The sequence below is a fragment of the Thamnophis elegans genome, chromosome Z, assembly GCF_009769535.1.
Source record: "Thamnophis elegans isolate rThaEle1 chromosome Z, rThaEle1.pri, whole genome shotgun sequence".
NCBI lineage: Eukaryota > Metazoa > Chordata > Lepidosauria > Squamata > Colubridae > Thamnophis > Thamnophis elegans.
The window spans coordinates 92,092,490-92,106,300 of NC_045558.1; the positions used below are offsets into that span (position 1 = coordinate 92,092,490).

The following is a 13,811-nucleotide window of genomic DNA, read 5'->3' on the forward strand; positions in this document are numbered from 1 at the left end:
ATATTATATATATTGACCATTGTATGGAATCTTGTCATTTAATTCCAAATCAGTCAATGAAAAATAGAGCTTTGGTTGTGATAAAAGACTGAAATATAGAATGAACAGTATAGTATCTATACCAGATTATTTTTGTAGTTTATTATAATGAACTGATATATTTGTAGGTAAATATAAGTTTCATTTTGAAGTGGAGATTTCAAGGTTTGTAATTTTATTACGTTTTTCTTTTTATATCGTAAGGTCAAAGCAGAAACATAATAAAGATGAATATAGCAAATTAAATGCCATGTTCAGTACATATATAAACGTGACTTCCCCCTTCAAGTTTAAATAATTTTAGTAACATCCATCTCCTTTCAAAGTACAAGAAATATTCCAGGTCACTTTCTTGGTTTATTATTTGCATATCCTTTTTATTATTAAAACATTTTTCTTTTATGTGTTTTGTATAGCATCTTTTTCATTTAATTCTTGTAGCATTTTATTTTTGAATTCTTTTTCAATCATCTCAGCCTTGTCTAGTAATCCTGTTCTATAATAACATCTTTTAAACAGTTTATTTACAGAGGCAGACACTCTTAAAATTAATTTATATATCCATTGTTCAAAAATATCCTTCAGTGTGTCCAATTTTAAAATATTTTGCACCATACTCTTTAATATTTTTTTAGTTCTTCCTAGTTACCTCTAGTGTCCAACCTTCAAAATACCATCCTATGTTTTTAGTTAAATAATTCAAACAGCATTTATTGATGGGAAGGATTATTGTAATTAATTCCAAAATCATATTTCAAATTTAACTGGACTTTTAATCCATTTATAAGTTTTCAAAATCAAAGTTCTAATTGCCCTTCTGCTCCTTATTTCTTCCCCACCCTAAAAACATTTTAAGTCCTTAAACTTGTGTATTAAAACTTCTTTTTCTAAGACATGAAGGAAACTCACTTAGTGTTTTCAGACTGATTGATCTAAAGATTCCTAATAACTAAAAACCAGTTATTAAGCAATTCTTGAAAGTGCTTAGAAAAAAAAGTATGCAAAACCAATCTCCTTTTAAAGACACCAAGCATGTTTCGAGCAAGATGGCTATTCCCTTATCCCAGAGCCCTAAACCCATTAGAGACTGTTGTCTTGCTGTCTTCTTATGAGAAGCAACTGTCAGTAGCACTTGTGGGCAATCTCAAGGCTTCTTGTCCAGAGAGGAATTACAAAGAGCTGCCTCTTTTTATCAATTTCTCCCACCATTTCTTTTCCAAGGATCCAGAGATATCATTGTTTATCATGTATATTCAAAAATGTTGTTTATAACATATATGAACTTATTTCTAATATTCTTAATGGACCATATATAACCCAAGTATTAAATTTCTGAACTCAAATGAATCACAATATAGGGTAGAGAGTTCAGAATTCCATTTCTAAAATCTAGCACAGTATGCAGGAACACTTCATTACAACCAGTTAACAAATTACATATAAAGTGATACGTATGTACCACCATAAATACCATTTACATTTGCTTGCAAGGACCCATAATTACCATTTGGTTACACATTAATCAGAGAGATACACTTGGATTTCTTTAGGGTTTTTGCCTTTTGGTTTTCTTTAATTTCAGTTTTCACTATTTTGATATCATTTGCATGTGATTGATTCACTGTATATCTTTTAGAAATAATTTTTTTATTTGCTTCATTGACATGAAGAACCTTAAACTTCTCATCATGTATAATAGGCCTGCCATTTCAGGGGTGAAATATCTAGCAACCCTAACTATTGCCAAAGAGAAATAGAAAAAAATTTTTTTGCAGTGAGATACGATAAGCATTTGATATTTTGGAGTCTATTGTAAATGAGAAAAATGTATGTCACATATGTGTTTTACTACAGATGATTGTCGGAAGTTTTAAATATTACAACAAGAGTTTGGGATTTTTTTTCTGTAGCAGTATTTTGGAACAAATTGCTATTGGACATGTACAAAATTTAGATTACCAGTTGATGGCAGAAAGAAGATGCAAAAAAGACTGGCTTTTTGCAGGCCTGGTTTATAACTGAGTAATAGAATTTATCTTTTCATTCAAGACTTCAAATTTTTCTTATTTTGCCGAGAATGCTATTTTAACATTTAAAATTTTGTAAGCTTCCCAGAATAATCCAGTTACTTCTCCTACTGTAGCCTTTAAATCAGCTCCTCACCATGACTCAATGTGAGCAAAAGGAGTCACTATGTAAACTGAAATTTGGAGTGACCTTTTTTCTCTGTCTAAATATGTTGCAAATACCAATCAAAAGGAAGTGTTAAATATGTTCCTTCTCTTTGCAATATAGTCTGAACTTGTCTTACCCTTCTTTTGTTTGAGCCTTCTATAGTGTTTCCTTGGAAATCATATTTTTCAGCCCTTGAAATATTCTCACCACTTCACGCTACAATTGTCCTGCCTTTCTTCTGCAGGAAAAGGAATGAGCAAACCAAAAACCAGAAGTAACTCTCATGTTTGAATAAATTTCTTTTCTTAGCCCTTATTTTTAATCTTATCCCTTTCCTCCTCCTCTATTATAAAGCCAAAAATTGCATTAGTTCAATATGCCGCAGCAGCATTTTAGCAGGATTAAATCTGAGCCAGGATTCAGTCCCAGAAGCTTTTAGTCTGTTGTCTACATTTCTCCCATTGTTCCAATCGCTCTGATAATCCATTTGATTTCACATTCCATTACCAAACCTCCCTCCCATTAGCATGCTGCTGCTCTGCTTGTTTATGGGCATTCTCTGATATCATTTCATATCCAATATTGAAGAACTTGTCCTCAGGACACATGCGATCGATGCTAATACACTCTCAACTGAAGGGAAAAAAGCATGTCACAAATATATTGTTTGCTTGTGGAACTCTTTGCCACAAGCTTTTATTGATCATGGCTGACGAAAGGCTTTATAAAGAAGTAGCTCGTTTATTGAGAACACTAGCAGCAGCCAACTTCCATCCATAGTTGCAGGCTTTTATAAAGGAACTTTTACTTTTATGTCATCAAATAACTGCAACATTTTAAGATGAGTGCTAATTTAAAAAGAAGGTGAGAGAGAAAGAGGAAGGGAGTAGGATGCAGCCGCTTAAACTGCCTTCTGACATGGAAGGCCATATTCTGTGAGAAATACAACAGAACATTACAAGCTTAAAGAGGTATTGTAATTTATAATTTCATGTATTTTATATTGCGCTTTAGCACAGTGAAAACCTTTACACTGCATATAATTGGAACTTTGGAATTCACTGTCACAACTACTGCTGGCTGTCATCTCAACTGGGTTCAAAACAGGGTTGGAACAATTCACAGAAATCATGAGGCTCAATGATTATTAGCCTTGATGGCCATCCACCTGGCAGACTAGAGGGCTTCCTTGTATAATTGGTTGGCTGCTGGTTAGTCACTGGTTGGTAGCTATGAGAACAGACTGCTGGACTAAATGGGCCACAGGTCCAATTCAGCAGGCCACACATTCCTATATTTCTGAATCCATTCCTACTGAATTGTGCAGTAGGAATATATGTGCATTGTTGACTAAAAGTGATACTTGTTTGTTTCCGCCCAAATTCCATTTCCTGACCAAGCTGTGTGAAATGATGTTTATGAACCTGAACATCCTCAGGGAATTGTGTAGGAAATATATACACAAAAGTTTGAGGTATATAAAACTGTGAAGAAACTTAAGGGGAAAAAAAAAACCAATAAAAGCTGGAAGGGAAGCAAACATCTCCTTTGGCTAGACACTGCTATTCTAAATACCATACATATTTGCAAAGTGCAGTTCCCTAAGCCATTACGTTGCAGATCTTGCAATTCTAGTACATTCCAATAAGCACATTAGATATTGATGTTTTGTCTTATTAATGTTCAAGCAAAAGTGAAATCAGAGTGCTAGAGTGCAAAATGGTGCAAAGATCCAGATGCCAAGTAGCTATCCCTATAATCCAGGGTTTCAGTTTTGCTACTGCATAGAACAGTAAATACTGATTCATTCTCTGATCTGATACCAGAACGCTCCTGCATCTTGCAAAAATATTTTGGAAAAAAATCAATATATTGACTCTGTGTCAGCATTAGTTTGTGCCTGCTTTAATTAGTCCTTGCAGGTGGTCAGCTGCAGCAACTCAGTTCAATTTCATTCATTGAGCTTTCTCTTCCCTAAAGATCCACATGTTGGAGTGTCTAATAAATGATCTGTAGTTTCCTGCAGTTGCAGGGAACGAATGAGATAGACTGGGCTTGTATATAAATTGGTTGTGGTATCCAGAAATCACCTATGTCCACCATCCTTTAATTTTTAAACAATGAAATTCAGAGTTGTGCAGAAGTCTAATTATATCAATAATATTGCCATATTGTATTTTCTATAAAAAACAATATTCTAATGAAGGAATTGCTTCATTATCTATCTGCAGGTAGTCCTTGGTTACTAACTAATCATTCAGCAACTGTTCAAAGTTACAATAGTACTAAACAAGTGAAGTTTATGACTTGTCCTTGAAGTTCTGACCATCCTTCCATCCCTGTGGTCATGTGATTATAAACCGCCCAACATTTACTGATGTACCTACTACGTGATGTAGTCTTATGGATTGCAATTTGTGACTTTTCCTGCCAGCTTCCCACAAGCAAACCTGGTAGGGAAGGTAACAGGGAAGATCACAAGTTGGTCTCGTAAGTTTTCCGCACCTTTCACCCCCTAGAGTCCCATTGTGCTTGTATCATGCCAAGTTGGCCACTTGTGCACACTCTCCCTCCCAGCTGCTTACTTACCTACTGGTCTGGTTGCAAATTCTCTGAGACTTCAACTTTGGCTGTTAGAAGCTGGCAGGAAGTAGCCAGGAAGTGCTTACCTAATGACACATGATCCTCATTTAACTACAGCAACAGAGCTGCAGTGGTTGCTCTTGCTATGCAATGCAGTCATGGACATTGCACTTTATGACCACATCACTTAGCAATGGAAATTCTGGTCCCAATTCCCATAGTAATTCAAAAACTCTCTGTGTCTCTTTCTTTCATCATAAATTGCCAAATATTCCATTTCCAGAATCTAATATCGTTCTGTTTTTCAAATGCAGTTAGTCCTCCTTTAACAATCACAATTGGGACCAGCAAATCTATCATTAAGTGACACGGTCATTAAATGAGACATCATGTTACTTCAATGCCTCATGACCTCACTTTTACTGTGCTATTAAGGTAAGCAAATAGCTGCTGTCGTTAAGCAAGAAATCATGTGGCTGTGCAATTTTACCGTTGGCTTTTGCACTGTTTCTGCTCCTTGGAAGTCATCTGTGAAGTGTGCAAGTGATAACCATGTGACCTTGGGATTCTGTGATGGTTGTAAGCCACATCAGTTGTGAGCTGCCCAGATCTCGGATGCACGGATGGTTTTAAGTGCAAGAACTGGTTGTAAAGTTATTTTTCAGCACTGTCATAACTTCAAATAGTTGCTGGATAGGACATTGTTAAACAGGAACTACATATACTGCACTTTTATTTGTGTTCTTATAAGATGAGATTTACCAGGTGATGATGGGAAGTTCTATTCTCATCTTTTAATATATGATAGGCAGCTTTGAGTTGACTCGTATCCAAGCTGGTTGTAAAAACAGGATTTGAAAGCTGAGGGATAGTGATTGGTTAGCCAAGATGGTTGAATGAAACGTTTGTGCAAAAAGATGTGTACTGTCCAAGATCGGAATCAGAATCACACTCAATCAAAACTAGCTGAAGAAACTATGCTTGGCTCTACTAAAACATTGAGTTGAGCTCTAAGCCAAATGTTGGGTTTGGCTATTTCTTTTTTCTGCATTATGAATAGAATTTGCCTGATTACTTAGATCAATAAAAGGCTTTATGAAGGTGATCGCACTGCAAGATGGTTAGATGTCTGATACTCAAGAGAAAGTTTTCTTCTATAGGGCTCCCAGTTGTTGAATGCTTTCCTCAGGGTGGTGTGCTGGTTTTACCAAGTTTTAACTGCGAATTGATTTAATTGGATTGATTTCATTATGCTCTTTTATAATTTGACTTTAACTTTGTTTTAAACATAAACATTTGTATCAACAGAAGAGGATAGCTTAACAAACAAACAAGGCATTAATAATTTGGGATGTTTGGCATTGGGGTATAGTATCCTGCAAATAATAAGTCAGAATTAATGGGAGCATATTTAGCAGCATGGAATTCAGGCCCAGCAGAACTAAAAGACAGGGTTTTTTTTGAGAGGGGCTGCTATTCCCTAACTAGTAAGAAGAAAATGTTTTATCTCACTATTCTGCTATTTCTATTTTGTCCAAGCTTGTTCCAGAAGCAGGAGGTCTGCACTTGAGAAACCAGAGTTGTGCTTTTGCTAATCTTTGGGGTTTTGAAGTCTCCAGATTTTTCCCCCTGCAAAGGTGATACAGGTGGGAATGCCTTTTCCTGGGGTCTTGAAATTTGAAGAATTAAATCTGTGTACTCTTCTGACTCTCACATGTATTCCCTGAGCCTGTGAAATCAGGACAACATACAATTAACCAGGGCAACAGGCAGACTGTTCTCTCATGCCATCTTTGCCATAAGATAAAGTGTGACTTTAACCAAGACAAGATTCATTTACTTTCCTCCATCATGATCCATTTTTCCCTACTATACAGGCACACATGATCAACCCTTGGGACTGCAGCTACCCCAGAGCAAGTGGTTCCTTGTTCCTAGGACCTAGGTCATCCTCAGGCTGGGGTATGACAGAACTGAAAAGCATAATGAATATTTGAGGAAAACCTGCCCTCTGGGATCCTTCTTCTCTCCTTCCCTTCCTCCCTCCCTTCAAAGTTTTTATATCACTCCCTCGTATAGATTCTGGGCAGTTGACAAAGTAAAAACATTGAGCATGAAATGTTCTCCAAACCACAGCTCTTATCCCTCAAAGTAACATCAGAATAAAACCATAAATGGTTTCCAATGACCCTCAGTCAGCAAATCCTGCTGAGAATGACCTTCAGTGCCTTTTCAATGCCAGGAGCAGTCCTCCCTGTGGGTCACATATTGTACCTCAGGGAGTCCACTGCTGTAGAGGCCAACTTCTTGCCCACCTATCCCACAACAGAACAGGAGCATAAGGAGTCTTTCTTTAGATGACCTCACAGAACAGGCAGAATCATTTTGAGCAAGTAAGGCAGTTCCTAAAAAGTATTAATTCTATATTATTTCTTTAGTATCAGATGTATTGGGTATGGTGGTTGTGAATTCAAATTCAGTGATGAGGTATTCTGTATTTTTATAAAGGCGCCCTTGTCTTTGTTATGTACGTAATGATTGCAACAGATTAATTTCTCACTGTATGTATATGAAGGGAATGGAAGGAGAGGAGAGTTATGGTAAGTTTAAGAGGGAATATGTGTGATCAAACACAATTGGTTGCAAAAACAGTATTGCAGAACCATTCTGTTACAATAATAAGCAATGGATAAGAGCTTATTTGATATTACTATAGATGAAGGCAAAAGTCAAAGAAAGCTCTGCCTTAATTTGTTTTGTTCTTTTAGATTATCCATCTGGCCCAAGTGAGTTTCCTCATCCCTGCCTTTGGTTCAACCTTCATTTTGGATCTTGAGCTGAACCAGTAAGTATTTACTGCCAAAATAATTGTTCTTGTGATTCAAAGGTAAGATTCCATTTTTGATTGGGTGGTAAAGGAAGGGGAAAGAGTGGTTGTTTGGAGCCTCTACGATAATTGCAGCCAAGAAATACATTTAGCAAAATTATATATAGAACTGTAAATCTTGAGCAAATAGAAAATCACACAGAATAAATAAGGAAATAGTAAAGGATGCCCACATTTGAAAAAGAAAGAAATCTTGTCCATGGAAAATTGTGTATCATCTCAATGCTAAACTAGGATTCTTTTTATGATAAATTGCTTCTTATGGTACAATGGAGAACATTTGGTTGTATATTTTCAACATATGTAATAGAATGCTTTCTTGTAAAAGATGAAGTACGTTGTATAGCAGAATTATAAAAATACCTGAGATTCACTATCAATGCTGGTTAGATAGTGTAAGCGTGTATTATGTTTACATGCAATAGCAGGACTTATAGTGGATAGAGCCACAATCTGCTCAGAGTCACATCATGAAATCTTGTCATTCTATAAAGTGCATCTTTTCACTGCCATAATAGTCTCAACATCTTTAAAAAAATGACTCTGATCACAGACAAAAAGACTGTTATGGAAAACTGAGTAATTTGATTAATACACCATGCTAAACCACAAATGTGGATCACAACAAATTGTGTTAAGTTCTTAAAGAGATGTGAGCACCAGACCATCTTATTTGTCTCTTGAGAAACCTATATGTGGGTCAAGATGCAACAGTGAAAACTGGACATGGAACCATTGATTTGTTCAAAATTGGGAAAGGAGTCGAGCAAGACTGTATGCTGTCGCCCTACCTATTTCACTTATATGCAGAGCACATCATGAGACAGGCTGAGCTAGATGAATCAAAAGTTGAAATTAAGATTGCCGGGAGAAATATCAACAACCTCAGATATGCAGATGATGCCACTCTAAGAGCAGAAAGTAAAGGGAACGAAAGAACCTCTTGATGCAGGTGAAGAAGGAGAATGCAAAAGTTGGCTTGAAACTCAACATTAAGAAAACTAGGATCATGGCATCCGGCCCTCTCAATTCCTGGCAAATAGATGGGGAAGAAATGGAGGTAGTGACAGATTTTATTTTCCTGGGCTGCAAGATCACCATAGATGGGGACCGCAGCCAAGAAATTAAAAGATGCTTGCTCCTGGGGAGGAAAGCTATGGCAAATCTAGACAGCATACTAAAAAGCAAAGACATGTTGAATGTTGAATGTTGATTTTATTTATATGCTGCCCTTTTCCCCGAAGGGGACTCAGGGCGGCTCACAACTCAACCGGGGACATCACCATGCCAACAAAAGGGCGTATATTCAAGGCTGTGTTTTTTAATTGCAATGTATGGCTGTGAAAGTTGGACCATAAGGAAGGCTGATTGCCAAAGAATTTAGGCCTTTGAACTATGGTGCTGGAGAAGACTCCAGCGAGTCCTTTGGACTGCAAAGCAATCAAACTGGTCAGTCCTAGAGAAGATTAAACCTGACTGCTCTTTAGAAGGCCAGATCTTGAAGATGAAACTTAAATACTTTGGCCACCTAATGAAAATGAAGAACTCACTGGAGAAGAGCCTAATGCTGGGAAAGACTGAGAGCAAAAGAAGGGGATGACAGAGAATGAGGTGGCTGGATGGAGTCACCGAAGCAGAAGGCATGAGCTAAAATGGACTCCGGGGATAGTAGAGGACAGGAAGGCCTGAAGGAACGTTGTCCATGAGGTCACAATAGGTTTAACACAATTTCACAACTAACAAAAGCAACAAACCACAAATACCGTACATTTCTGAGTATAAGATGCCCTCTCCCCACAAAAGAGGGTGGAAATGTTGGTGGTCTTATTCACCAAACACAGCCTCTGGAAACCTTGCCCAACATGTCCCGTTTTCACAAAAACAGGGTGCGCAGGGGGTTTAGGAGGCCTGCAGAATCCTAGGGGTTGAGGAAGGCAAAAGGAGGCAAAAAATGGGCCTGTTTTTTTAAAAAAAATGGGGGCATTTTTGCCCTTCACATCCCTCAGGAGCATTCTGCAGGCCTCCCAAACCCTCTGTGTGCCCCGTTTTTTGAGAAAAATGGGCTCATTTTTGGCCTCCCAAACCCACCAGGAGTGCCGATTTTGCCCTTCCCAATCCTCAGGAGTATTCTGCAGGCCCCCCAAACACTCTGCGTGTGCCGTTTTTGTGAAAACAAGCCTGATTTTGTGAAAATGGGACATGCAGGGCGGGGTTTCCGGAGGCCAAAAATGGCTGTACTTGATGTATAAGACACACAAACATTTCCACCCTCTTTAGTGGGTGGAAGTGCGTCTTATACTCCGAAAAATAAGGAATTTATTAGGTTTGGATTTCAAATTAGTTGGTCCTAGTTGTTGTGATTTATACATTATGGATTACAGCATAATGTGTCTATCAAGTCATTGTGGCATGTTTAGTAAATTGTTATCAAACTTTGATTTAGCATTCCACATGTTCAGTGTAACGATCAAATTGAAATAATCAACAATTATTGTAAATGCTGCAGTTTATTTATTTTTAATAATTTAATCTGGTTTATTTATATTTGTTTATTTATTTTGCTGTGTTTTTTTTAAATTCTGTAAGCCAAGAAGAATCATGTGAGATATTCAGCCATGTGAACTGAATAAACAAAAATATAATTATCATTCTGGAAAAGTTAATTAAGCAACAAATCGATGAACACCTAGAGACGATGTAATTACCAAAAGCTAACATGTTGTCAAAAAGTGATAATGCCAGACAAATCTTATTACATTCTTTAACAAAGTGACAAAATTAGTGGATCACAGGAATGCTGTACTTCAATTTATTTGGACTTCAGTAAGACCTTTGATAAAGTAGACTATAACCTATTACTTTATAGAAAAATATGGGTTTAACAGCATCACCACCAGATGGATTCGTAACTGGTTGACCAACTGCACTCAACATCTAGTCCTCAATAGAACTGCATGTACTTGGAGGGGAGTATGCAATAGGGTACCCCAAGCCTCTGTTTTAGCCCAGTACTCTTCAACATCTTCATCAATGATTTAGGCAAGGGGATAGAAGGGGAATCCATCAAATTTGATGACACCAAGCTGGCAGGAATAGCCAATACTCCAGAAGATAGGTTTAATGTACAGAAGGATCTTGACAGACTTGAACATTGGGGGCTATCTAACAAAATGAAATTCAGTGGTGAAAAAATAAGGTTCTACATTTAGGCAAGAAAAACAGAACACACAGGTACAGTAATATGTGGTACTTTGCTCAATAGTAAACTGAGAGAGGGATCTTAGAGTCATAGTGGACAATCATTTAAATATGAGCCAGCAGTCTGCTGCAGCTGCCAAAAAGCCAGCATTAACATGGAGATAGAATCAAGGTCACATGAAGTGTTAATACCATTTTATAATGCCTTGGTAAGGCCACACTTGGAATACTGAATTAAGTTTTGATATACACGATGTAAAAAAGATGTTGATACTCTAAAAAGAGTGCAGAGAAGAGCAACAAGGATGGTTAGGGGACTGGAGGCTAAAACATATAACTAATGGTTGCTGCAATTGGGTATGTCTAGTTTAATGAAAAGAAGGACTAAGGGAGACATGATAGCAGTATTCCAATATTTTAGGGATTGCCACAAAGAAGAGGAATCAAGCTATTCTCCAAAGCACCTGAGGGCAGGACAAGAAGCAATGGATGGAAGCAACCTAGAACTAAGGAGAAATTTCCTGATAGTTAGAACAATTAATCAATGGAACAACAAGTTTTCAGAAGTTGTGAATGATTCAACACTGGAAGTTTTTAAAGAAGAGATTGGACAACCATTTGTCTGAAATTTGTCTAAGCAGGAGGTTGATTTGAAAACCTCCAAGGTCCCTTCCAGGTCTGTTAGTCTATTCTATCATTGCACAAATCTAGAGAGTGATCCTATGTAAAATATTTTTTATCCCATTCTTTTTCATATACAACTCAAGGCAGCAAACATACCAATATTCCTTCTTCCTCCCATTTTCCCCACAACAGCACCCCTATAAAGTAGATTGGGCTGAGAAAGAATGAGTGGCCCAAAGTCACTCAGCTGACTTTCATGGCTAAGGCAGGATTAGAACTCATAGTTTCTAGGCTAGCATTACACTGAACTGGTTCTCCAGTTATTCAATCCCAATAGTCTTATATTAAAAATTTCATAATATAAAGATCCAGAAAGATTCTTTTTGTAATCATAGTGTAAGAGAATATTGTTATTGTATTAGCTGCAGAGGAAATTAAAAGTTTCTTTCTATTTCTTTTGAGTTTCTCTTTATGCATTTTCCTCTTTTTTCTTTTTTACTCTTATTAGTTTGTGTTAGCTTTTATGTTCTTTGCAAAACTTTTAATGATTGATAGATACAGATAAATGGATGGATGGATGGATGGGTGGGTGGGTGGGTGGATGGATAGATAAATAATGGAACAATGGTCATTTGGGCAAGTTTCTGAATATTTTATTCCATGATACTTTAAAGAGGGATTAATATATTAAGGTATAAACTTTCATTAGCTGCGAGCTACTTTTGTCAAGTAGCAGATTTACATATGAGAGTAGAGAAAATAGAAAAATGTAATCTCTCTTTCTGGCAGGAGATAAAGTCTGTAATTATCTACAAACATGAAAAATTATTACAGACTTTATCTCATAGTGACCATTCAAAGCGCAATAATAGATGCTAACACAATTATCATAGTTTTAATTTGTTAATTAACAGAATGAGATTGAACAACACTGTTATCTCAGTTCAGGTATTTGTTTTTAAAAATGCATATGGAATAAGCCATGTTTTAGCTTAGATTATACACCATGTTCTTCTGTAAAAGAGAGACCAAGATCTCAACGATGGATTGCAATATGGGAGGTGTGAAATTTGTAACATGGGAGTCTTCACATATGTCAGTATCTCCCAATGTGGTGTCTTCCAGTGTGTAGATTTCCAACACTCTTTTAATTCTCAGATATCTTTGCTGTGAGTTGTGAGAACTGAAATTTTAGGCTACTTTATTGGCAAACTCTGAGGTAGTAATAGGCAAATTCATAGGCATGGATGTGGGTGCATACTTTTTCTTAACATATGGTTGTAAGAGAGTGTGTCACAGGATAGGAGTTACAATGTGTTGATTTTATATTTCTGTGGCAAGCCAAGATATGTGACAGCAAATGTGAAAGAAGGTGTGCTTGTCTTCCTGTTTATTTATGTAGGTGGGTATGCATATTTTTGCGTGATAAGACTGAGTGGAAAGGCCCACTAGCTTTGTCCCATCTGCTTTTATTAAACAATTATGAAACATACTTATAACTGAACACAGATAAAAAAAGAAGAAATGGAGATGTCTAGTTCCAGAGAATTTTCTAGATACATTGATTATGTTGATCTATGACTATAATAAAGATTTGTTTTAATTTTATATATGTTGACAATTCTTGTGCTAATTAAATATTGAAATATGGAAGGGCAATACTGTTTTTAATTTCTCAAAAGGACTTTCAATACTGAAGTACAACTATGCATCTCCTGCATATGCCTTACCCTTCATCTCTGATGAATCGGAGACGTTATAGCTGCATAAAAATGAGAGAAAGTCACTCTGTACTTGCTTAGGGTCACTCTACACTTGTTATTTAACTTCCAGAGATGTCTTGTTAATGAAAAACAGTTTTACTCCTTTTCTTGTAGTCAAATTTCAATCCCTCTATCTCAGAAACTATTTTACTGTATTATTTCAGTATTTGTCAGAGGTTTTTTTATGCGTGGGTGCATGTGCACAAATGTGAAGCAATGCAAGCAAGCTATTGACTATGACACCATATTTGCTCATTTTGTACATGTGATTAGAGTCATAATTAATTCCACGCAGATCCCAGTGTTTGTTCATTTATTATTGTTCGTTTAAATTTACTAACTACGTAACTCCAGGGGACTTATGAAAATATGATTATGTGCATAATGTATATCAATATATGAGCTTCTATGTACCTTTTGCAAGTTTAAATAGGATATAAATAGGGTGTAGCTGTGGGAAATTTTCTTCATGCAGTGATTTTTTATTAGTATATGAGCCATGCAATATTGTAAGGTATTTGTCTTTTTTCATACTATCTCCT

At 36.6% G+C, this 13,811-nt stretch overlaps 1 protein-coding gene across 5 annotated transcripts in view; it reads left to right on the forward strand.

Annotated features, from left to right (window-relative positions):
• The window catches only part of ADAM11 (ADAM metallopeptidase domain 11), a 108,825-nt gene that overhangs the window by 30,747 nt on the left and 64,267 nt on the right, over positions 1 to 13,811 (forward strand). For all 5 annotated transcript variants that reach the window (XM_032236714.1, XM_032236718.1, XM_032236715.1 and 2 more), the window contains one exon: positions 7,566 to 7,642. In XM_032236714.1, coding sequence (XP_032092605.1) covers positions 7,566 to 7,642 — 77 coding nt within the window. The remainder of the gene's footprint in view (positions 1 to 7,565; positions 7,643 to 13,811) is intronic.